This window comes from Martes martes (assembly GCF_963455335.1).
Source record: "Martes martes genome assembly, chromosome: 10".
Classification (NCBI taxonomy): domain Eukaryota; kingdom Metazoa; phylum Chordata; class Mammalia; order Carnivora; family Mustelidae; genus Martes; species Martes martes.
In genome coordinates, this window is record NC_137898.1 from 58022397 (window position 1) to 58048019 (window position 25623).

Consider the following 25623-nt stretch of genomic DNA (forward strand, 5'->3'; position numbering starts at 1 on the left):
GGCTCGCACGGCGACGGGGGAGGGGGAGAGTTGTGAAGATGGCGGCAGTGGTGGAGGTGGAGGTTGGAGGAGGTGCTGCCGGGGAACGGGAGCTAGATGAGGTAAGAAGAGTTCAGAGTCAAGGAGGGAAGAGGCTTATCCTGAAACTGAAGGGAGGGGAGGAGAGGTATCGGGAGTAGGGTCCTAGGGGAGGCGGGACCCTGAGAGGGAAGGAGCCAAATGGGGGGCGGGTGCGCGGAGAGGGAAATCGGAGATACCCTGGACTCGGAGACTCGGAGGCGGACATGGGGGTAGAAGACTTGCAGTAACCTCGAGGGTGGAGATGGAAGATAGGAAAAGAAGCCAGAGAGGATGGGGGCATTAAGATTTGAGGTATTACTTGGGGGGGTCCTAGGGTAGGACTGAAGGGCTGAGAGGTAGCTTGAGTCGGAGGGGCGTGGACTTCTGTAAGGGAAGGCCGGGCTTTAGCTGTGGGAGAGTCGCGTCTAGGTTTGGCGTGGGGGTTGGGGACGCGGACCGGGAAAGAGTGCTAATCTGCTACTATTATAGCATTATTTTTTATATAAGAACTATTTTATTTATCCATACACTCTAGGCCTTTGTACCTAGTGTACTTAGTAAAGTTTTGGGCACTGAATGGATGAACGAATGATCACACACCGGAATTCATCCATTCACTCATTTAACAAACGTTACATATCATCTTTGCGCTGAGTTCTGGGCTAAGTGCTAGGGACGTAGGGGCCTTCCCATTGACGAGGCCTCAGCCTAGTGATGGGAGACACACAGGGAAGACTAGTCACTGCATCATAGGTTTAATGATGGCACTGCAAAGAGGGGACCAATTGAGTTTGGGCTAGGGAGGGGTTCCCAGAGGAACTGAGTCTTACGGGGTAAGTGATTCTCTATTTCTGGCTCCTTCTAAACGTATGAGTTCTTTGAGGATGAGCTCCTTAAGGATGTATGTCCCCTTTACCTGTTTAATAGGCATTTAACAACGGATGTATTTAATTACCAGTGGTCCTTGAGTCACTAGGAGGAAAGACACATTGAGTTTGGAAGGAATGAAGGGACAGCGCTGAGAAGTGAAGAGAAGGTGAGAAAGTAAAGGGAGATGATTTTGAGGTCAAAGGTACATTCAGAACAAGGGGTGCTTGTGGCCTTGCACAGGACACAATATAGACAGCACAGAGGGATGGGAGGAAGGAGATTGATTGTCAGGAATGGAACCCAGGGGATCTCTGAGGGATCAGAATCTTAGAGGCTTTGGGGTGGGTGATTGGGGAAGTCTGGGGGAGAGGTTCAGAAGGGGAGTAGAAGTGGACTTGAGAAGTCAAGACTGGTGCTTTGTGGTGGGATGACTTGGTGGATTTGGTTTGCCTGATTGGGATCATTAAGGTGGCAGGAGACTGAGTACCCGACAGGTGGTTAGAACAGGGGGAAATTTTTAAGAACCATTTTAGACCCATAGCTCCCAGCCACTAGAGGTGTTTAGATACCACTTGGTTGGTGACATGGGGTGGTTGTGGAAATGACCTCTGAGGCCCCTTACAGCTTTAAGTTTCTTTGATTACAGTTGGCTGTGATTCAGTGAGATACATTTCAAAGCACCCTGGAAAAAGGAAATACAGTATTGAAGTTATTACATATAGTTTGTTAGTCATGAGTTCTCCTTTGAGAGAGGCTAATTTCAGTTACATATATCAGGGTTCATTGAGATAAAGAGCTAAAGAATTAGCAGAGGAGAAAAGAAAATGTAAGAAAAGAACTTCCAAGTTTTGATGTAAGACATTTTTGATTTTTGCTTCTTACCTTTTCTTTCATTACGTTTCAAGAACTTAAGAGCTTCTAGTTGTATAATATGCTTATTATGAGTGTATTATATAGACTTAGAGTGTCATGCCTGGAGGTCAGCTTTATGTGTAACCACTAGCATCCATCCCCGAAACTTCTGTTATTTTTTACTGAGAAAGAATATAATCTGTGGTCTGGAAATTCTATATGGACTGTTTCTATCTTTTGTGTGTTTGAGGAGATAACTCTGAGAAGTAGTAGCAGCCAGTTAGCCCTTCAAGCGCCCTCACCCTAAACAAAGAAAAAAAGCAGGGGTCTGGTCTGGCAGACCTTAGTTTATGTAATACTAGAGTCTACCCAGCTGTTTCTTAGCAGCCTTAGCTAGTAAAGAAAAAGGTGAAAGCCATTCTTATAATTTGTAATGATGGAGGTCTACTGTGTGTTATACACTGGCAATTCAAAGGTAAGAGAATCTTTACCAACTTAGTGTAAGGAAGAGATATGTAAATAGCTCCGTAGTGCTAGATAATTGTTATAATAGAAGTGTGTGAAAAATTCAGTGGGGCAAGCACTTGAGTCTGCTAGGGAGAGTCAGTGAAATCTTTGTGATAGAGATGGATTTTGAGCTGGAAAAATAAAGGTTGTGTTTACAAAGAAGTAGTGACTTGCATGTGGCATCAGAGTTGTCTCCCTGTAGCCCTTTCTGTTTTGTAGAGAGACTCCTGTGGGGCCCAGATAACCGTAATGGATAGCCTAACTAAGCTGCAGTTGGTGCTCTTTGCTGCTTCTTTGGAAAGATTGCACATGCTGTGGTTTTGTTCTTCAGGATATTGTACCTGTGTTTTCCAATATCACATATCTTTAGTATGATAAGTGATCTGGAATAGCAGTCATCAGTTCATTTCTTTCCTCTTTTATCTTTTCATTATATGTTTCTCTAGTAATTGAGGTAATTTAGGCTGCGCTAAGTGCTTCTCTTGTGTTGCAGAAGTGTATGGAAAAGAGGGTTTAGGAAATGATCTACTGGTGGAAAAGGTTACTGTTTATTGAGTCCTTACCATAAACCAGCCTGTGTTTAAAGTCCTTTACTTGCATTATCTCATTCATTACTAAGAGCCCTGTGAGTTAGGTGGTATTAATTGCATTTTATACAGGAGGAGAGTAAGGCTAAAGAGATTGGAGTAACTTTCGTAGGATTCCTCAGCTGGGGAGCTGGGAGGTGTAGATTCGAACCCAGGTCTGCCTGTGCTATCCTGAGCTTATCCCGTACTGTAAGGAGCACCTTGGTTCTATTTCTCTGTTTTTTATGCTGTGGGGATTGGTAATTTAAAACTGTATGGTCTTATGATCTCATGTAAAAATTGATACAGTATATTTCGTAAGTGACTGTGATTCCAAAGAGTATTTTGAGTCTCACAGTTGTGACAGTAATCTTATTAGTATTCCCTATTTATGATCAAGAAAGTTGAGGTTCAGAGTATTATGAGAATGCTAAGGATCTTGCAGCTACTATGTGGTATCGCTAAGATTTAAACCCAATTTTTTCCCCAGATTCCAAAGTATTTGTTTCCCCTTAGTTTAAAGACCTAAACTGTAGGGCCCCTGGGTGGCTCAGTTGGTTGGGCGACTGCCTTCAGCTCTGGTCATGATCCTGGAGTCCCAGGATCGAGTCCCACATCAGACTCCCTGCTCGGCAGGGAGTCTACTTCTCCCTCTGACCCTCCCCCTTCTTGTGCTGTGTCTCTCATTCTCTCAAATAAATAAATAAAATCTAAAAAAAAAAAAAAAAAAGGCCTAAACTTGCAAACACATCTAAGCAAGTAAACTGCCCCTTTCTTTATGTACAGAAGTTTCATCTCCAAAACATGAAGTAGCCTTTCATTCCTGAGAGGTGTAAAGTAAGGGTTAACCAAAGGAATATTAGTTTTTCTACACAGGTCCTTTAATTTACTAATAATTTGACTCTGCTGGACCCACCCCACCCCGACCCTCACCCCCATGGGAGGAGTGATTAGCTTAGTGGCATTTAGGGAGATGAGAGTGGGTCTAGCCAGCTCAGGCTAGGTATTAAATAGGCTGTGATAACTGGTTAGACTCAGTTGTTGCTCTCAACTTGCCAAACCACTTCGTGCTGGGGGATATTAGTGGGATAAAACATGGTTATGAGATAGGTGGCTCAGAAGCAGACCCACTCCTGGAGCCCTGAATTCCTCCTGGAAGGTGTAAATGGCCAACTTCAGAGAGGAACTGGAGGCATCATTTTGGCACCGAGAGCCGGCTTGGGATGTAAGGTAGAAAAAACATGTCAGCAATCCAGTCAGGGCCAGCCGGCCTGCCTGGCCAGTGCCTAGGAATTCTGGATTCGTCTACTCCCAGTGCTTGTTCATCTGCCAGAATGATGTGATATGCAGATCAGTGAGTAGTTTCCGGCTCAAGTTCAAAGCAAGTATCCCAGTCTATAACTAACTTGAAGTATTGCTGCCTCAGATGTGTAATTTACCTCATCTGGGCCCTATTTTGTTCTTGTTAGAAGAGGAGATTGAACTAGATTGGTGGTTTTTAAACCTTTATTTACCACAATACCTTTCATTCATGCAAAATCTCACTTTGAAGCCTTGGGGTCTGTGAGGGGACTCAGAACCCCTCAAAGTGTCTCAAGACACACTTTGATAATCAGGGAGCTCTCTCTTACTGCCCACTGATTGGATGACCCTACTCTTTGTTCCTTCAGTCCCACCCCCACCCCCCATACTTCCTCTAGCCCATGCCTATCAAGGATTATTTTGTCTGTCTTCCCCACCAGATTCTTAGCTACAAGAGAGAGCAGAGTCCAAACCTGTCTTGCTCATTGTTGTAGTTCCTTCCCTCAGCATGCTGTGTGGCATACAACAGGCTCCTACTAAGTGTTGGATAATTACTATTTTTGAGTAATAGTAATAATAGCTACCAGTTAGTGAATGTTTGTGATGTGCCAGCTCCTTTACTTAGTAGTATGTGTTTTTTTATTTTTGATTGAATGTTTACAACATCCCTATGAGAATTGAACTATTGGACTAAGTCATGTTTAAAACTTTCTGGTTCTAACATACTGTGCACCATGTTTCTGGTTACTGCCAGGTCTTTTTTGGTGCCGTCCTGTCTGCCTAGAATGCCTATCCTTTCCCTCTGTTGTGTTTCTAAATCTGCCTGTACTTAAGGTTCTAGCCTTAAGGCTGTCCTGACTTCGAGAACTAATCTGATCTACACTGATTTCTTCTTTCCCTGCCTTTGATGGTTTTCTGTGTGTTCATTTATAAACTCATCAGCCTTTTTTGAAGCACCTTCTGTGTGCCAGGCACTGTGCTATGCTTAAGGATACCAAGATGGAGAAGGTGTGATAATTGCCTTCATGGAGTTCATGGATTAGCATGAGAAGAGAAAGACTGGTAAATAAGTACAAAAACATGTCACAGGTGCTGTGCTAGGCAATAGATGCGGTGGGTACATCAAGGAGGAAGTGGCAGTTCATGTCATATCTTCTCTTCCCAGCTTGACTGGTAAACCCCTAACAGGGAGGCTGTAGAAATCCCTTGCTTCCTCAAAGTCGTAATCACTGCTTTGTTTTGTTTTTGTTTTTGTTTTTCCTCCTGTGGGTCTCTCCCTATAGACATTTGATAAATGTTCCTTGTGTCCAGGGGTTTTCCTCTCTAGAGATATTTGGCCAAAGCCAAGGTTTTACTGAGGGATTGAGGTGTGTGTGACTGACGTTTAATCTGGGATATCTGACCATTTTTCTTTGGGTTATTTTAAGGCATGTAAAATGAGAACTAGCATAGTGTGGTGGGGGGAAAAATAGTAATAAACAATACACCTGGGTTCTAGACTAGGAATAGCCTATTTGTTTTATCTCAGAGACAGCTAAATGATAATAGATGCTTGGAAGGCTGTGTTGAGGATTCTGAGACCAGGGCTCAGCAGGTAAGTGCTGAAGTTGAAATAAGATAAGAATACTTAGTCTGTGCCAGGTCCTGTGCCGAGTGTTTTATATGCATTATCTAACTTAATACCAAAACCTTACAGTAGGTACTGTTATGGTTATCTCCATTCTACAGATGCGGAAACTGATGTATAGAGAATTTAAGTAACTTGCCCAATGTTATACAGCTGGATAAGTGACAGAGCTGGGGTTCAAATCCAAAACAACTCCAGTTCCTGTGCTCTTAACCACTCTGGGCAGTGTGAGTACTGTGTACTTCTATATTGTCCTACACTGGACATTTCTGTGTAAGTATGTGACCTCATTTACAGAGGTAATTTGACTGGGGTCATGCATTTGTCTATCTCCCATGAGATTCGGTTCTCCTCGAAAGCCCTATCCATCCTCATATAACTGGTGCCTGGCAAAGAGTATGATTCAATAAATGCATGAAGATTGAATTCATGAAAGATTTCAACCTTTCTGTGCCTCACTTCTCCGTCTGTGAAATGACATGTTTGGACTTAGAAGATGTTTTAGAGATCTCTTGCAGCTTTGCAAGTCCTGGATCCTAGTATTTTACTCTGCCTGTGTTCCCTGCAGTTTCTATCAGGTATATACTAATGACTGACTGAATGAATGAATGTATAATTATTGTTAATAATTTGTGGGCGCCTGCTTCCCCCTTCCCTCTCTGCCTGCCTCTCTGCCTACTTGTGATCTCTGTCAAATAAATAAAAAAAAAATCTTTAAAAAATAATTTGTGGTAATAATATTAAGTTGAGAGAAGGAAAAAATGGTGTTAGGGAAGTTGTGGACAAAAAAGGCCTGACTTCAGAATGCAGTCAGAATCTCATACTTTGGCAGATACCCTGTCTGCAGACAGTGTTTCCCATTACAACTCCTATCCCCAGCTTACTCTTGCTTTTTGCTAGTCACTTTTTGATTAAGCTTATATCTTAATAACTCATCTACTTCCAGAAGGAATTTAAGGTGTCATCTGGTCAATAAGGGGGGATAGGAGAGAGAGGAGGAAAGGATGAAGAGGAATGTTCTAACTCCTTGAATGCAGGGACTGTCTTTCTTTGTACATTCCTCAGTGGTTTACCGAGTGCTTGGCACATAGCGGACAACAGTATATTTATTGCATAAATGATGGGGTTGCCTGGGTGGCTTCAGTCAGTTAAGCATCTGACTCTTGATCTCAGGGTAATGAGTTCAAGCCCCATGTTGGGCTCCACACTGGGCTTGGAGCCTACTTTAAAAAAAAAAAAAAGATATCATAAATAAGAATGCTCATAGGTGTGAGTTCTGCTCAGGATGAGGGAAGTATTGACTCAATAGCAAAGGTTAACTGACTTGCTTAACTGTCTGTTTTTGAAGTAACACAGTATCACCTGATAGCATTTGCTTTTGAACTGCTTATGAAGCATTTTCGTTTGTAAGTAATAGTGTATTGCTCCTTACCAATCAGTCATTGGCAGAGAATCTAAGGACTTGCTCTCTGCCCCATAGTAGTACCCTATATAGATTTCTGTCAACTTTTACCATTTTATATTGTTCATCTCCCTGATTTGGCAGTGAATTCCTGGAGGGGACAACCATATCATTTTTCATCTGTGTTCCTAGCACCTAGTCTCTCACAGTGGCTAACATAGAGTAGATATTCAAATGTTTATTGAACTTGAATCTTAAATCTAGTCCTTCACTCAAGTCAAACATCCCCAGCAAGTGCTCACTCCCAGTCTATGTTTAAACCCCTCTAATGATAGGCAGCTTTCCCCCTGTGGTCAGTCTATTCCCTGTTTGAATACCTCTGTTGCAGTTTTCTTCAAATTGGGCTAGAATTCTTATTTCTGTAGCTTCAACTTTTTAGTACTCATTCCTTTTCCTAGATCCTGCTTCTTTGCCTTGTTGGCCCATGGAAGCACATGCAAGCACAGGCACTGCCAGGTGATGCCTCTGGGATGTGTAGGCTCAAACCTACATGGGGCTGTTTGTCTTGAAAGGTACTCCTTGAAAGCCAACCCAAGATAATCCATCTGCCGTCCTGCCTTATCTCCACTTTATTTCTTTGTGTTTTCCCTTCTTGGAGTCGCTTGTTCTTTTTTGGCTCCTCAGAGGGAAATCTGTAGGTAAACATAAACTCATTAGTTCTCTTTACAGTGCAGCTTTCTCAAGGGAATGCTGAGTTATGGCCATGAGGCTTTTGGCCCTGGGCAACTAGGGAGAAAACAGTGGGGAAAGAGGAGGTGGGTGGGTGGGGGGCACAACACGGGACACAAGACAGAGAGCATAAGCGTAAACCTGCCAAGGTTTGTGTTCCCTCTCTTCTCCTTCCCCTTTCCCAGTAGGGTCTTCTCAATAACTTAATGTATCTGTTACTTAAGAGGACTCCAGGGTCATTTTACTCCCCAGTGCCCATAAGATTGAGCCTAATCTCTTCTTGAGTCTGTCAGTTAGCACCCTGCAGAAACCGTTTTTTCTTTTGGTCTAATGATAACAATAGCTAACTTTTTTAGTGCATGCTGTGTACCAGGCACTATAGTAAGCATTTTACATGACATCAGTTCTTTTCTGTTTTAATGCTGTTATTCTCATTTTCTAGATGAAAAAAACAGAGACACAGCTAAGTAATTTTAATTTATTCAAGATTGCCTAGGTTGTAAGTGGAAGTAGGATTTGAACTTGGCTGTAGGACTCCATGATCTCTATTGCTGGTGTACTCTATAACAGGGAGTCACTATTTTCAAAGTTCACCACATCTTTATTGAGCATTTAAATTATGCTAGATACTCTGTTTGATCTTGGGAATTCATAAATGGATAATGAGACTATCTCTGCTCCAGAAGAGTTCATGGTCTAGTTGGGGAGGAACCCATCAAGTGAGAATGACAATATAGTATAATGAATAGTTATATGCAGGGTACCACGGGTATATGGATGGAGCGTGTAAGTGTATTTGGGAGACTTAGAGAAGACTTAAGAGAGGATATGACATTGGGCTGATTCTTTTTTTTTTTTTTTTAAAGATTTATTTATTTATTTATTTGTCAGAGAGAGAGAGAGAGAAGCGAGAGTGAGCACAACCAGACAGAGTGGCAGGCAGAGAGAGAAGCAGGCTCCCTGCCGAGCAAGGAGCCGGATGTGGGACTCAATCCCAGGACGCTGGGATCATGACCTGAGCCGAAGGCAGCTGCTTAACCAACTGAGCCACCCAGGTGTCCCTACATTGGGCTGATTCTTAAAGGAGGGGTAAAAGTTTACCATATGAATAGGGGCCAATTTACACCAAGGTAAGTAAAATCACATATGTGAAAGAATGGAGGCATGGACTCTCTGATCCTGAAATATATTATTCTTCACTACTAAAACATTCGTTGATAACCGCTTGCTTCGGGCAAGGCACTGTGTTAAGCACTTGGGTTGAGAGAAAAGATGCTAGATCATGTTTCTGGCTTTTAAGGAGCTTACAGTTCTGTTAGAAATTAGGACATGTAGTCCAGTTGGAAAGATATTGACTATAATTATAAAATCTGAGGTCCTAATTACCTTATTAGACAAAGCAAAGTACTATTGGGGAAGTAAATCCCTTCTCATTGATTTGGTTAGGGAAGACTTCATGGAGAGGGAGCCCTCTGAGCTGGACCTTAACGGATGGTTTAAATATCACTAGAGAGAGAACATCAGGAATAAAGGCCCCTAAGTAAATGTGAAAAAGAAGGGTGTATTTGGAGATCAAGTAGGTGAGGGCTAAGTACGAGATCTAGAAACACAGGTTGGGGGCAACATAAGGTTGATTTTGAATGCCCACCGAGGAGTTAAGAGAGGTTTATTCATTCCTTCTGTCATCAATTATTGAGTGCTTATATATGCCAAATACTGTGCAGGGGACACAAAGATGAAGACCTGGTTCCTGCTCTCAGGGGCTGATAGTCATGTAGGAGAAGACAGACATGGAAACAAATAATTGTGGTATAGTGTAAGTGGTGTTATACACCGTGGTGACCCAAAGAAGGGAGTGATTAACTCTGCTTAGGGGAATCATTAAAGACTTTACAGAGAAGATGCTTGAGTTTGTTCTTAAGAATAAAATTTGATGGAATGCCTGGGTGGCTCAGTTGGTTAAGCCGCTGCCTTCGGCTCAGGTCATGATCCCAGCGTCCTGGGATTGAGTCCCACATCGGGCTCCTTGCTCCGCAGGGAGCCTGCTTCTCCCTCTGCCTCTCTGTCTGCCTGTACTCACTCTCTCTCTCTCTCTCTGACAAATAAATAAATAAAATCTTTAAAAAAAAAAAAGAATAAAATTTGAGTTCAATAGATGGAGTCTGTGAGATAGGAAAGAGCAGTCCAGCAAATTGCAAACGTATGCAAAGATTTGCAGGCATTAAACAACATGGAATATTCTGGGAACTGAAAGAATTTCTGTATGACTGAAGTATAGGCTAAATGTAGGGAAATAACGGTGAGTGTTAAGGTTGGAGAAGCGTTTATAACAACAAGCTGAGAAGCTTGGGCTTGTAGCATGTTTAGATCTATGTCTCAGAATGATCAAGTCTGATGGAAATGTAGAGGTTATTTTTGGAGGGATCAGATTGGGGAAAGAAGAAATTAGTTGGGGGTACTTAAGTAGCTAAGAGATAATGAGGATCTGAGCAAAAGTAAAGGCAGTGAAGGTAGAGAAAAGTGAGCAGCTATAAAAATACTAAATAGCAGTGCTTCCACTTATTTTTTTTTGTGCTGTCCATTCACCTCCCTAATTCATTCACTCACACATTTATCAAGCATTTATTAAATACGTCGTCTGCATTGTTCATTCAGTCTTTCCTTCTTGAAATACTTGTGCCTTCAATATGACAGGCATTTTTCTAGGTCCTGGTAACTCTGCAATGAACAAGACAACCAAGATCCTTGCTCTTGTGAGGTTTACTTTCTAATGGGGGCATGCAGATAACAAAAAGAGGTAACTCCAAACGGTGACAAGTCCTCTGAGAAAAGTAGGGTGATGTGGTAGAGAACAACTAGGAGAGGTTATGAAAAGCCTATGAGGTGACATTTGAACCAACACCTGAATAAGGAAGACCTAGCAATTTGCAGATTTGGAAGCAGACATGTGTCAAGTGGAGGGAGAAGTACAAGTCATGGAATGAGTTAGGCATGTTTTGGGACCAAAGTGAAAGCCAGTGTGTCTGAATCTTCATCTGAATCAAAGGGAAAAAAGTACCAGTGAGGTCAGGGAGTATGGCAGAGTCAGATCTGTAAGGCCTCATAGATGCTGCTAAACACGTTGAATTTTACTGAGAATACAATGAAAAGATTTTGAATAGTTTGAAAGATGGGAGTGAGGTGAGCTGGTTTGCATCTTTTTTTAAAGATTTATTTAGGGCACCTGAGCAAGCATGGGGGAGGAGCAGAGAGAGGGAGAGGAAGAGAATCCCAAGCAGAACCCGAGGCGGGGCTGGATCTCATGACCCTGAGATATTGACCTGATCGGAAGGCACTTGACCAGCTGAGACGGGCAGGCTCCCCTGCTGGTTTCAATTAAAAAAAGATCTTTCTGGCTGCTTTGAGGAGAATGAATTGTAGACGGACATTCAAGGAGAGCAGTTAGGAGACTTGCAGTAGTTCAGGTGAGAGATGATAGTGTTAGGGGTGTGATAGCAGAGATGATGAGGAAAAGTGGATGAATTTAGAATATGTTTTGAACTAGAGCCTACAGGACTTGCTGGTGGATTGGATATCAGGTATAAGGGAAATAATCAAGCTTGACTTTCAGGTTTTTGGATTTGTTTTGCTTTAACTTGACTAATTGGCAGCACCATTGTTGACAGTACCAGGTATTGAAACAGGAGGGACCAAGGTAGAAGTTTTAGGAGGGGAAAGAGGAAATGTGAAAAATTCTGTTTGGCCATTTTATTTGACATTATCTCCACTTTTTGCTCAGGGGAGAATTACTCAGTCTCTGTGTATTTCCAAAGCATGTGCTTTGTGTGTAGTGCTAGGTGTCAAGTATGAGGGGGATGCTGAATGAGTAAGGCCCATTCCTTGTCCTCAAAGCTATTAACATTAAGTAACATACATCTAACACTGAACATATACAGTGTACCAGGTTATAGACTAGTTCTTTGTTTGTTTGGTTTTCTAAGATTTTATTTATTTATTTGAGAGAGACAGTGTACGTGCAAGTAGGGGGTGGGGCAGAGGGAGAGGGAGAATCCCAGGCAGACTCTTCACAGAGCGCAGAGCCTGATGTGCGGCTCAGTCCCATGACTCTGAGATCAGGACCTGAGCCGAAATCAAGAGTCAGATGCTCAACCACTCAACCAGCTGAGCCACCCGGGCACCCCCAGTCTAGTTCTTTGAAACATAAAGGTGAATAAGATTCAGATGATTCTCAGACCCACTTCACATCCAGAAAGATTGCTAAATAGGAGAAAATATTTGCAAATCATATATCTGATGAGGAATTTGCATTCAGAATATATAAAGAACTCTTACAACTCAATAAAAGATAAATAACCCAATAAAAATTGGACAAATGATCTGAATTGACTCTTCTCCCAAGAAAATATACAAATGGCCATTAAATGCATGAAAAGATGTTAAACATTATTAACCATCAGAGAAATGCAAATAAAAACCACAGTGAGATACCACTCACTTCATACTTACTATGATACTATAATAACAAGCTCATAATAACAAGTGTTGTGAAGGAGGTGGAGAAATTGGAACCCTCATGCCCTGCTAGTGGAAATACAGCGTGATGTAGCTGCTGTGGGAAATAATTTGGTGGTTTCTCAAAAGGTTAACCATAGAGGTACCAGATGACCCAGTAATTCCACTCCTAAGATACATACTTGAGAAATAAAAACATATGTCCACACAAGAGCTTATATACAGATGTTATAGCAATGTTATTCATTATAGCCCCAAAGTAGAAATAACACAGGTGTCTATCCACCAGTAAACAGATAAAACCTGTATCTACACCGTGGAATATTATTTGGCAAGAAAAAAAGAGTGAAGGGGGGAGGTAGGAAAAGAAAAAATGAAAAGATGGGATTGGGAGGGAGACAAACCATAAAAGACTCAATCTCAAGAAACAGACTGAGGGTTGCGGGGGGGAAGGGGGTTGGGAGAGGGTGGTGGGGAAATGGACATTGGGGAGGGTATGTGCTATGATGAGTGCTGTGAAATGTGTAAACCAGACGATTCACAGACCTGTACCCCTGGGGATAAAAATACATTATATGTTTATTAAAATAAAAAAAAAAAAAAACCCAATAAAAAAAAAAAAAAAAAAAAAAAGAGTGAAGTACTGATATATGCTAGAACATGGATGCTCCTTGAAAAAACATGTTGTCTGAAAGAAGCCAGTCAAAAAAACTGCATTTTGTATGATTTCATTTATATGAAAGGTCCAGAAAAGGCAAATATATAGAGATATAAAGTAGATTTGTGGTTGATTAGGTCTGGGAATGTGAATGGGGAGTTGATAGAGGTTTGTTTCTAAAGTGATGGAAATGATCTAAAGTAAGATGGTTGCACCACCCTGTAAATATATGAACAATCATTTAATTGTCCACAAAATAGATGCTATACCTCAAAAAAGCTTTTTTTTTTTTTTTTAAAGATTTTATTTATTTATTTGACTGAGAGAGGGATCACAAGTAGCCAGAGAGGCAGGCGACGGGGTAGGGGGGAGCAGGCTCCTCGCTGAGCAGAGAGCCCGATGTGGGTCTTGAACCCAGGACCCTGAGATCATGACCTGAGCTGAAGGCAGAGGCTTAACCACTGCCACCCAAGCACCCAACAAAGTTTTTTGTTTTTTGTTTTTTAAAGATTTTATTTATTTATTTATTTGACAGAGAGAGAGAGAGATCACAAGTAGGCAGAGAGTCAGGCAGAGAGAGAGAGGAGGAAGCAGGCTCCCTGCCGAGCAGAGATCCAATGCGGGACTCGATCCCAGAACCCTGAGATCATGACCTGAGGCAAAGGCAGAGGCTTAACCCATTGAGCCACCCAGGCACCCCCCAACAAAGTTTTAATAAGAAGAAAATATCCTTGACCTCAAGATGCTTAGAGTCAAGTTGTGGAAACAGACTCAGAAACAAGTATAAAAACTAATGTGACCTTGGAGATATGTATAAATTGCAAATTTCTGCAGAAGAGGAAGGGAATCACTCTACCTGAGGACATCTAATAAACTCTAAGCATCTTGAGAGTGAGAGCTGTTATTTATTTATCATTGTATCCCCAGTCTAGAACTTAGCATATGTTCATCTCACAGTTGTTGAATGAATGTGTGAATGAATAACTGGAAAATATCTCATGAAGGAGGTGATATTTGAGCTGCATCTTCAAGAGCAAATAGAGATGAACTAGACAGTGAAGGTGAGGAAAGAATTCTAGGGAGAGAAGATGGCACCGGCCAAAGTGCTGAGCGATAAAAGGGAAGAGCATGTTAGAATGGTAGGTGGTTCAGGTGATTCAGTGTGGCTGGAGTATAAGCCATTTGGTGGAGAGTGGTGAGATAAGTAGCTGGTTGGACCAGATTATGAAGTACCTTGTGTGTCATACAAATAAGTTTGGGCTTTAATCCAAAGGTAATAGAAAGGTATCAAAGTCTAAGTAGAGGGCTGATGCGGTCAGTTTTGTATCTGAGAAAGATCACTCTGGCTGCTATTAGGTGTGCATCTGTTCTGGTGAGATTAGATTCAGGGAGATCACCTTGGAGGTCGCTGCAGTAGTCTGGGAGAGAGCAAGGGATAAAGTCTGAGGTGTGGCAATGAAAAATTCAAGGGTGATTCCATAGGTGGGAGATGTGGCAAGCAGATGAATAGTCCAGAATATAAAGGCTCTAGTAGTCCATAGAAAGGATAATTTTGCTCTGGAAGGGTTTCTGGAAGAGGTGGCATCTGGATTGGGTCCGATACCATCCTAAAGGAATGGTATAGAGTACATGGGAGGCTGGAGGGCATGTAGGAAAAAGTGAGCGGAGGGCCAGTGGGGAGGAAGCTAGGCTGAGAAGTAGGAATTTCATGGGAAAGGAATTGAAGAAGCAAAGAATGGTAGGTGCCCCCAAATTTGATAATTGTTGAATGGGAGAGAAGTCATTAAACTATCCCTTCTACTTTTAATATATTTGAGATTTTTCATTAAACAGCTTCCTAACTCAGCTGACCTAGAGGATGAGCTGGCCTTCCTAGCTCAGCTGGCCTGGCTTTCTGGTGATGGTAGAGAGGTGGGGGTGATGGGCAGACAGCAGCCATAGCAGTTGTTACCACCAGCATCTGCTTTCACTTCCCTGCTCCAAGTGTGCTGTCTGTATCAGGCCTTACAGTTTGGCTAAACAGATTCAACGTCTGCATGATTCCCAGCTGATTCATGAGGTCTTTTTTTTTTTTTTTTTTTTTTTAAAGCGAAGTGGTTGCACTTTGATTTATTGGCCTTGAATTGTCGGCAGGGCTGCAGAGTTGAAGAAGAATGTGAATGAGAGGAGAATGGAGAGCTACAAATATGGGGAGCCTGTGAACTTTTGTACTTGTTATCCTAACCACGTAGTGGACCAGAGCATGTGTCCCCACAGGATAGAGGAGGCAGCCAGCCTGGTGTGCTGTATTCCTACCAGGTCTAGGAGATAGCTAATCTCTCCTTTTTCTGGGCTTAGGTAGCGTTTTGTTTAAATGTCAATGGTTATCCCTGTCATACTATTTTATCTTTAATAATCTGTTGTGTCCTGTCTCCTCCCCTCCCCTGCCCCTCACTAACTATGAATACCTCAAGGGCAAAGGTTGGGTTTGTCTCTAATTTTTGTGAAAGAATGAAGTCTGTAGCTACATGGTTGATCAGTCTCTAACTTGGAAGGATCAGCTGGGGCCTCTGAAATGCCAGTTGGCCCTGGCGGATGGCATTCCAGAGTTTAGGGCCCTTTACAGTTAGCAGGTACTTGAAGCCAGGACAAGAGGCCATCCTCTGACTGATGGATACTCCTGATGCATGCCACGGTAGTCACTTAGTAAAGTTTCATTGATTTAATCTGGTAGCATCCTGTTAAATCACACCTTACCACACCGAAGGTATTTTGTTTTTAGTTCTGTGGTAAATAAGGAAACTGTGGCAGTTTGGAAAGCCAGAGTATTACAGCTGACTCCAAAGCTTTGGAGTTAGACAGATTTGGTGTGAATTATTACAGCATTTTAGTTTTAAAGCACCTTGAAAATCACCTAAGCCAACCCCCTCATTTTGTAGATGGGGAAACTGAGGCACAGAGGAAGTTCCGTGTTTATTGACACATAGCAATTAAATAGGTATGCTAGATTACTACTAGCTCTTCTCAACTGCTCTTCTCGTCAACTGCTCTTCTTTTCACTGAGAAGGGTAGTTGTTGCCCTAAACCCATTTCTTGGGGTGAAAAGTGGGAATGAGATAAAACCCAAAGAAATAAGACATACTACATGGGGTTTCACTGGCTGTCTCACCCAGCATGTTCTCCTGCTGTTGGAAACCTTTTGGGGAAATGAGTGTCTACAGTATAGCAACAAAACAGTCTCCCTTTTCACTTTCTTCTCTTACCATGTTTTATTTTCCTTCATAATACTACCAGAATTTATGTCATATATATAAATATATGTTTATTTATATGTTTATTTTCTGCTTATTCAAAGTTAAGTTTTATAAGAAAATAGACTTTGCTTTATGCTTGTCTTGTGATTGAATGAGCAAACATATTTATTGGGTACTTTCAAGATGCCAGGTGCATGCTCCCCATGCCTTTGGTGTTTGCAGGTCAATGATAGGTCTGTTTCTTTTTTTGAGGTGTGATCATTCATGAATATATCTAAACCTAGAACACAGAATACATATTACTGAACACAGAATATTCTTGAACACAGAATATATATTATTGTCAAGTGATTTTCTGATGACTTTATAGTGCTCATATGATTAGAGTGAGGCTGCTTTTTATTGTGGATTTAGGCAGTGAGATGTAGTGTGAGCTTAAACCTCATGCTCCTTGATCAGATAGACCCGGGAGAGAAGAGAATCTTAGAAGCAGTAGAGCAAAGTGATTTGGCAGCTGGGGAGAGAACACTTGGTCCATAGCAAGACCTAGGCTGACTTATCCATTAGGCACAGTAGGTACAGTCCCCAGGGACCCACAAAAATGTCTTAATTTCCTTTAAGAAGAAAAAAGTGAATACAGTCCAGCTTGGATTATACATCTTTGTAGCAGTGCAGTCATAAAATACATTTTTACCTGTCACCCTTGCAAAGCAGCCATACTAATCTTCTTTGTATTGCTCCAATAGTGAGCACTGTGTTGGGTTATGGACATTGGGGAGGGTATGTGATATGGTGAGTGCTGTGAAGTGTGCAAGCCTGACGATTCACAGACCTGTACCCCTGGGGCAAATAATACATTATATGTTAATAAAAATAATTTAAAAAAATAAAAAATATATTTATATACATATGTATTTTTTTTTTTAATGGAGAAAGAGGCCCACAAAGGCAGAAGTACCTGGGCCCCATGAAAATCATAATGTGACTCTAGGAGGACTTTGTGACTAGTCATTGATTTGGGCACTTGAGGCCATAAGCCCTGTCTTTGATTTTTCCCATAAGTTCTGTGCCCCTTTCTCCATCACTATTTGCAACTGTGATCTTCAGTGAGTCATTTTTCTCCTTTATATCTCATCTATGCCTTCTGTAGAGTGGAAACAGTTGTGCTCCCTGGGCTAAATAAATTCATACTTTTAAAGCAGCCTAATTATTTTATTTTTTATCTGTCCTCTCAAGGGCAAGAAAAAAGTCTGGTTCATCTTTGCATCCCCTGCCTAGCCCTGGACCTGCCCATTTAGAACAGGAGTACTTAAGTGAGATTTGAGTAAAGGAATAAATGTTATCAAACTTCACAGACAGCTTTGGGGCCTTATTTATTTGTTTGCTTGTTTATGTTCTTATTTGTTTATGGTCTTTTCTGAGGTTCTGTCAGCAAAGTTTATAGAGCTATGGGAACACTCAAGAAAATGATGTGGAAAACAAGGGTATTGTACCATCTTAGAAAAGAGCCAATGTGAAGGATCAGGTGCACATGGGGAATGAATGGTCTTCTCAACAAATGATGCTGAGACAACTAGTTAGCCACATGCAAAAGAATGAAGTCGATCCCTACCTCATACCGTATACAAAAATTAACTCAAAATGGACCAATGACCTAAATATAATAACTAAAACTATAAAATTTTTAGAAGAAGGGGCGCCTGGGTGGCTCAGTGGGTTAAAGCCTCTGCCTTTGGCTCAGGTCACGGTCCCAGGGTCCTGGGATCAAGCCCTGCGTTGGGCTCTCTGCTCAGCAGGGAGCCTGCTTCCCCCTCTCTCTCTGCCTGCCTCTCTGCCTACTTGTGATCTCTCTGTCAAATAAATAAATAAAATCTTTAAAAAAAATTTTTTTAGAAGAAAACATTATCCTAAATCATGATCATTTCTTAGATATGACACCCAAGCACAAGGAATTAAAGAAAACAATAAATAACTTGGACTTATCAACATGAAAAATTTTTGTGTTGCAAAGGACACCATCAAAAAAGTAAAAAGAACCCACAGAATGGGAGACAATATTCGCAAGTCATATATTAGATAAGGGAATTTGTTTCCAGAATATGTAAGGAACTTTTACAACTCAGCAATAAAAATTAAATAATTTCATCAAAAAATGTACAGAAATTTCCAATACGGCTTCTAAGAAGCTTAAGAGTCACTGCTTTGTCCTAACAAGTAAAAAGCTAAACAAACCGATAAATCAGTAATTCTTAGATTTATAAGAGAAGTGAGTTTATAAGGGCCTGGAAAATTGGAGAGACCAAAAGTTGAATACAGAGAATCACAACTTACAGGAGCAGACACATCTGTGGGAACCAGTCCTGGAATAGGGAAACCTGGGCCTTAGATGAATTGCTGGAGACTCCCTTTTGACAACTCTGAGAGTTAAAAGCTCCAAGGGGACTCAGTCATTGAGGTTCCCCCCACCCCCTGCCAATTTTGCGAGTTCTGCCTCTTGGATATCTATCAGGTTCTTAAGCTGAGTATTTTTTTTTAAAGATTTATTTATATATTTGTCAGAGAGAGAGAGAGAGCACACAGGTAGAGTGGCAGGCAGAGGCAGAGAAGCAGGCTCCCCGCTGAAAAAGGAGCCCGATGTGGGACTCAATCCCAGGACCCTGGGATCACGACCCGAGCCAAAGGCGGCCGCTTAACTGACTGAGCCACCCAGGCGTCCCTCTTAAACTGAGTATTGAGAAAAATCCCCTCGTGCTTTTGGCGAAGGGCAAAGGAACTATTTAAAAATACTGCTGAGCATTCTGTTCTTAACAAGGTGGTCTGCCATCAGGAGAAACTAGTTAGCCAGAGCCTAACTGACCCAGGGGAAGGGAAATACCCAACTCTAGCCAGCTCTAGACTTCCATGTAGGAAAAGGGAAATGCCAAACTCCAGCCCACTGAAGCCATCCTTTCCCACCTAAGAGGGGTGAGTGAAGAACTGAGAAGCACTTGTGAAGTTATATTCCACAGGCACAGGCTCACTAAAAGACTGAAATTCAGTCATTGGACTCTAGTATGTTTCTCCTCCTCCTACACCTTGCTACCACATTACTAAAGGCCTATTTATAGCAGCACCTTTTACTTGGCATATCATGCTGACCTATCAAGAAAAAATTCTAAGACCTACCAGAAGACAAAAAGCACAGTTTTTTGGGTTTTGTTCTTTCAGGTAGGCTCCCTGTCCAGCATGGAGCTCATTGTGGGGCTTGAACTCATGACCCTGGGATCAAGACCTGAGCTGAGATCAAGAGTTGTACACTTAATGACGGAGTCCACCCAGATGCCCCAAAAGCACAGTTTGAAGAGAAAAACCAAGCATCAGAATTAGAGTCACCTATGACAGGGATGTTGGAATTATTAGACCAGGAATTTAAAACAACTATGATTAATATGGTCATAACTCTAATGGCTAAAGTAGACAGCAGTGTAAGAACAAGAGAGATGGAAATTCTAACACTAGATATCAGAAACACTAGCAGAAATGAAAAACGTCTTTTTTTTTTTTAAAGATTTTATTTACTTATTTGACAGACAGAGATCACAAGCAGGCAGAGAAGCAGGCAGAGAGAGAGGGAGAGGGGGAGAAGCAGGCTCCCCGCCGAGCAGAGAGCCCGATGCGGGACTCGATCCCAGGACTCTGGGATCATGACCCGAGCAGAAAGCAGCAGCTTAACCCACTGAGCCACCCAGGCGCCCCTGAAAAACGTCTTTGATGGGCTTGCCAGTAGACCGGACATGGCTGAGGAAAGAATCTCTGAGCTTGAGGGTATCTCAATAGGAACCTATAGAATTGAAAAGTGAAGAGAAAAAAATATTAGAGAAAACAGTATCTAAGAACCATGGGACAACTACAAAAGTTGTGATATACATTGCTATGGTCTGAATGTGAGCCCCCCAAATTCATATGTTGAAATTTTAATCCCTAATGTGATGGTATTAGATGGGGGAGCTTTTTGGGAGATGATTAGGTCATAAGGGCAGAGCCCTCATAATTGGGATTTGTACCCTTATGAAAGAGGCCCCACAGAGCTCCCTAGCCCCTTTTACCATTTGAGAAAATGGACAAAAGGTGGCCATCTATGAACCCAGAAGCCCTTACCAGACATAAAATCTAGTGCCATCATCCTGGACTTCCCACCCTCCAGAGATGTGAGAAATAAATTGTTGTTTATAAGCCACACCCAATCTATTGCATTTTGTTAGAGCAGCCCAGACTTAAGACATTCATACCATGGGGATACCAGAAGAAAAAGAGGGAAATAAAAGAAATATTTGAAACAATAATGACTGAGAATTGCCCAAATTAATGTCAGACGGCAAACCACAGATCCAGGAAGCTCAAAATACTAAGGAGGATAAATGTCAAAACAACAATGAGACAAAAACCTTCCATGCCAAAAAACTACACCTAGACATGTAATTTTTCAAACTAGAAAATCAAAGATAGAAAATCCTGAAAGAAACGAGAGGAAAACCCATCTTGCCTACAGAGGAGCGAAGATAAGAACTACATTAAGTTTTCCTCAGAAACCACGGAAGCAAGAGCAGGTAGAATGAAATGTTTAAAGTGTTGAGAAAAGGGGCACCTGAGTGACTCAGTTAAGTGTCCGACTCTTGATTTCGTCTCAGGTCATGATCTCAGGCACATGAAATTGAGTCCCACTTTGGGCTCTGTGGCTAGGCATGGTGCTTGCTTAAGATTCTCTCCCTCTGTCCCCACCCCTGCCCACACTCTCTTTTCTTTCTTTTTTTTTTTTTAAAGATTTTATTTATTTGACAGAGATCACAAGTAGGCAGAGAGTCAGGCAGAGAGAGAGGGGGAAGCAGCTCCCCAATGAGCAGAGAGCCCAGTGCAGGCCTCGATCCCAGGACCCTGAGATCATGACCTGAGCTGAAGGCAGAGGCCTAACCCACGGAGCCACCGAGGCGCCCTCATACTCTCTTTCTTTAAAAAAAAAAAAAAAAAAATTTTTTTTTTTTTTTTGAGAAAAATGCCACCAACCTAGAGTTCTTTACCCTTCAAGAGAGAAGGAGAAATAAAGACAAACAAAAAATGAAAGAATTTGTTCCCAGTAGATCTGACTTGCAAGGAATGTTAAAAGTAGTCCTTTAGAGAGAGGAAAATGTTAGAGGTCGGAAACTCAGATCTACATAAAGGAAGGAAGTATCAGAAAAGAAATAAGTGAAGATATAATAGAAATATTTATTTTACTTATACTTTTTTATGAATGATTGTAAATTTTATATTCAGTTTTCATGTGTTCATTACTAATATATACAAATGTATTTTTTGAGTGTGTTTATATTATATTCTACCATGTTGCTGAACTTTCTTATTCTAGTATTTTTTTTTCTTTTTGTAGATTCTTTGGGATTTTCTACATAGAACATCAAGACATCTACATATAGGGGCAGTTTTCTTTCTTTCCAATTTGTGTGCTTTTTATCTCCTTTTATTGCCTTATGCTAGCTAAAAACTTCAGTGTTGAATAGTAGTGGTGACGGTAGACATGCTGACATTGTTTCTCATCTTAAAGGAAAAGCATTTTGTCCTTCACCATTGAATATAATGTAAGCTAGAGGATTTTTATAGTGCTCCTTTTTTTTTTTTTACTTGTAATTAATCTAGCATATCAGTTTTTTCAGAACAATAATACCAACACTGTATTTGATTATGTATGCATTTATGTGTCTATGTATGTGCGTGTGTGTGTGTGTAGATATGCTTATGAAAAAGTGAAATGAATGACAGCAATGAAACAAAGGATGGGAGGGAGAAATTACGATTATTTTGTTATAAGGTACTCACATTACCCATGAAGTGGTATAGTATTATTTGAAAATGGACTTAAGGGGCGCCTAGGTGGCTCAGTGGGTTAAAGCCTTTGCCTTCGGCTCAGGTCATGATTCCAGGGTCCTGGGATTGAGCCCCATGTTGGGCTCTCTGCTCAGCGGGGAGCCTGCTTCCTTCTCTCTCTCTCTCTGCCTGCCTCTCTGCCTACTTCTGATCTCTATCTGTCAAATAAATAAATAAAATATTAAAAAAAAAAAGAAAGTGGACTTAGTTGTAAATGTATACTGCAAACTCTAGGGCATCCATTAAAACAAAATAAAAACAAATATAAGTGATAAGCTAAGAAAGAGGAGAAAATATAATTATGTAAAATTCTCAGTTAAAATTGCAAAAGTTTGGGGGTGCCTGGGTAGCTATTGATTGAGCTTCCTACTCTTGATTTCAGCTCAGGTCTCGATCTCAGGGTTGTGAGTTCAGGTCCCATGTTGGGCTCCATACTAGGCATGGAGGCTACTTAAAAAAAAAAAAAAGAAAAGAAAAGAAAAGAAAAATCACAAAAGCTTGGAAAACAAAAACAGGAGCCAAGAACGAGAACAACAAACAAAATATCAACAGATGTAGTGGATATTAATCCAGCTATATCAGTAGTTACTTTGAGCATCAGGAGTCTAAATGCAGCAATTAAAAGATTGTCAGAGTGGATTAAAAAAAAAAAGATCCACTATATATTGCCTACAAGAAACCCATTTTTAAAAAATTTTTTAATTTAATTTTTTTTAAGATTTTATTTTTTAATTTGACACAGGGTGAGCAAGAGAGAGCGATCAAGCACAAGCAGGGGGAAAGGCAGGCAGGGGAGAAGCAGGGAAAAGCAAGGAGCCTGATGTTGACCTTGATCCCAGGACCCTGGGCTCGTGATCTGAGCTGAAGGCAGCAACTTAACCAACTGAGCCACCCAGGGGCCCCAAGATACCCATTTTAAGTAAAAGAACACATATAAATTAGAAGTAAATGAATGGAGAATAATATGCCATACTAATATTAATCAAAAGAAAGCAAGACTAGCTATATTTCAGAAAGAGCAGACTTCAAAGATTTATGTATTTATTTTAGAGAGAGCGTGAGCAGGCGAGTGGGGGGCAGGGAGGGGCAAAGGGAGAGGGAGAAAATCTGAAGCAGACTCCCCATTCAGTGTATAGCCTAATGCAGGGCTAAGTCTCATGACCCTGAGATCATTACGTGAGCCAAAATGGGAGAGTTGGGTGCTTTTTTTTTTTTTTTTAAGATTTTATTTATTTATTTGACAGTCAGACAGTTCACAAGTAGGCAGAGAGAAAGGTAGAGGGAGAGGGGGAAGCAGGCTCCCCGCCGAGCAGAGAGCCTGATATGGGGCTCAATCCCAGTACCCTGAGATCATGACCTGAGCCGAAGGCAGAGGCTTAACCCACTGAGCCACCCAGGTGCCCCAAGAGTTGGGTGCTTAACCAACTGAGCCACCCATGCACCCCAGAAAGAGCAGATTTCAGAGAAGGAAATTTATTAAGGATCAAGAGGGGCGTTATGTAGTGATGAAAAAGTCAGTCCTTCAAGAAGACGTAACAATCTGTAATATATATGTGCCTAACAAAAGGGTGTCAAAATATGTGGGCAAAACTGATAGAATTGTAAGGAGAAATAGACAAATCCACTTTTCTAGTTGGAGAGTTCAACATTCCTGTGTCAGAAATGAACAGACTCAGCAGGCATTAAGTCAGTAAGTACATAGCTGAGTTTAGACACCATCAATCAACTGGATATAATGGACATCTATAGACTGCTTCATCTGATAACAGCAGGATAGAGACATTCTCAAGTTTACATGGAACATTCACCAAGATAAAACACAAGGTGGGCCATAAAACAAAACTTAACAAATTTAAAAGACTGGGAATCATACAGTGTCTCCTGTCAGAGCATAATGGATTTCAGCTAGAAATCAGTAAATGAATGACAGCTAGAAAATCCACAAATACTTGAATATCAAACAACATACTTCTAAATAACACATGGATCAAAGAAGAAGTCTTGAAAAATATACATATTTGAACTAAATGAAAATGAAAATACAACTTATTGAAATTTGTGGGATGCAGAGAAAACCATGCTTAGAGGGAAGAGAGGAAAGATCTAAAATCAATCACCTGAGCTGGGGCCTGTGCCTGCCAAGTTAGACCTTCCCAGGGCAGTGTTAGCTTGTGGAGGCAACAGATTTCTGCTGGCCCCAGTGACAGTGGCTCTTTCATGATGAGGGGGAGATTGAGGACTTCCAATATGATAAAGACTTGGAGACAATTTCCGTCGCTTCCTGTGGGGGGATAACTTGTGCGTCACCAAGAAGATGAAGAGAATGGGGAAGACATGGCAACGTGTCCCAGCTGCTTTCTCATTGTAAAAGTGATTTATGCAAGGATCAGTTTATGTGTGGACAAACCGTCCCAGCCCCGCTTCCACCCACAAAGAATTAGGTAAATGCTAAAGAAGACTTTAGGAATCCGAATCTTGAGCATTTGGGAATGAGCCAACCTGGAAAAATCAAATGCAAGTTACTGTTTCTTCGAGAGGACAACCATTCTGTAGTTGGTTCTTCTGTTAGAGTGTGGATCCTCGCCATTGACTGCTAAGTTCATCTCCAATTAAAGAAGCAAGTCCACGACATGAAAAAATAAAATAAAATCACCTAAGTCTCCACCTTTGGAAACTAGAAAAAGCAGATTAAAACCGGATTAAGTAGAAGAAAAGGAGTAATGAAAAACAGAGCGGAAATCAATGAATTAAAAATAGGAAATCAGTGGAGAAAATCAAAATCAAAATGTTGAAAGATTGATAAAACCAGTAGGTCTGTAGCCAGGCTACCTAAGAAAAAAAGAGGACACAAATTACTCCTATAAGTGAAAGAGGGGACATCAGTGGCTTTTATGGACGTCAATGTAAAAATCATCAGTAAAATATTAACAAATTGAATCTTACAGTGTATAAAAAGAATCATACACCATGACCAAGTGGGATTAATCCCAGGTATTCAAGTTGGTTCAACATTTTAAAGTCAGTTATTATATTCCATCAGATCAATAGGTTAAAGAATAAAAATTACATAAATGTATGAATAAAGAAAAACATTTGACAAAAATCCCATACCCATTTAAGATAAAAATTCTCACAGAACTAGGAACACAGAGGAACTTCCTCAACTGGATAAAGAATATCTGCAGGGCTGGGGCGCCTGGGTGGCTTAGTGGGTTAAAGCCTCTGCCTTCGGCTTAGGTCATGATCCCAGGGTGCTGGGATCGAGCCCCGCATCGGGCTCTCTGCTCAGCAGGGAGCCTGCTTCCTCCTCTCTCTCTGCCTGCCTCTCTGTGATCTCCATCTGTCAAATAAGTAAATAAAATCTAAAAAAAAAAAAGAGTATCTGCAGGGCTGCCTGAGTGGCTCAGCCG

General features: G+C 41.3%; 1 protein-coding gene and 1 pseudogene across 11 annotated transcripts in view; both read left to right on the forward strand.

Annotated features, from left to right (window-relative positions):
- The window catches only part of RNF121 (ring finger protein 121), an 82590-nt gene continuing 56967 nt past the window's right edge, over positions 1-25623 (forward strand). For 2 of the 10 annotated variants that reach the window (XM_080816010.1, XM_080816006.1), the window contains exon 1: positions 988-1096. Coding sequence is in view for 3 of the 10 variants with exons in the window: in XM_080816002.1 (XP_080672128.1) it covers positions 39-101 (63 nt within the window). In the remaining 7 variants the exon portion in view is untranslated. Of the gene's footprint in view, positions 102-987; positions 1097-25623 lie in introns of those variants that run through there. The other 8 variants (XM_080816001.1, XM_080816003.1, XM_080816002.1 and 5 more) reach the window with 8 other exon arrangements.
- On the forward strand, positions 285-24665 carry LOC308351889 (diphthamide biosynthesis protein 3-like; annotated as a pseudogene). Its single transcript has 2 exons — positions 285-290; positions 24421-24665. The product of its transcript is annotated as a diphthamide biosynthesis protein 3-like (transcript).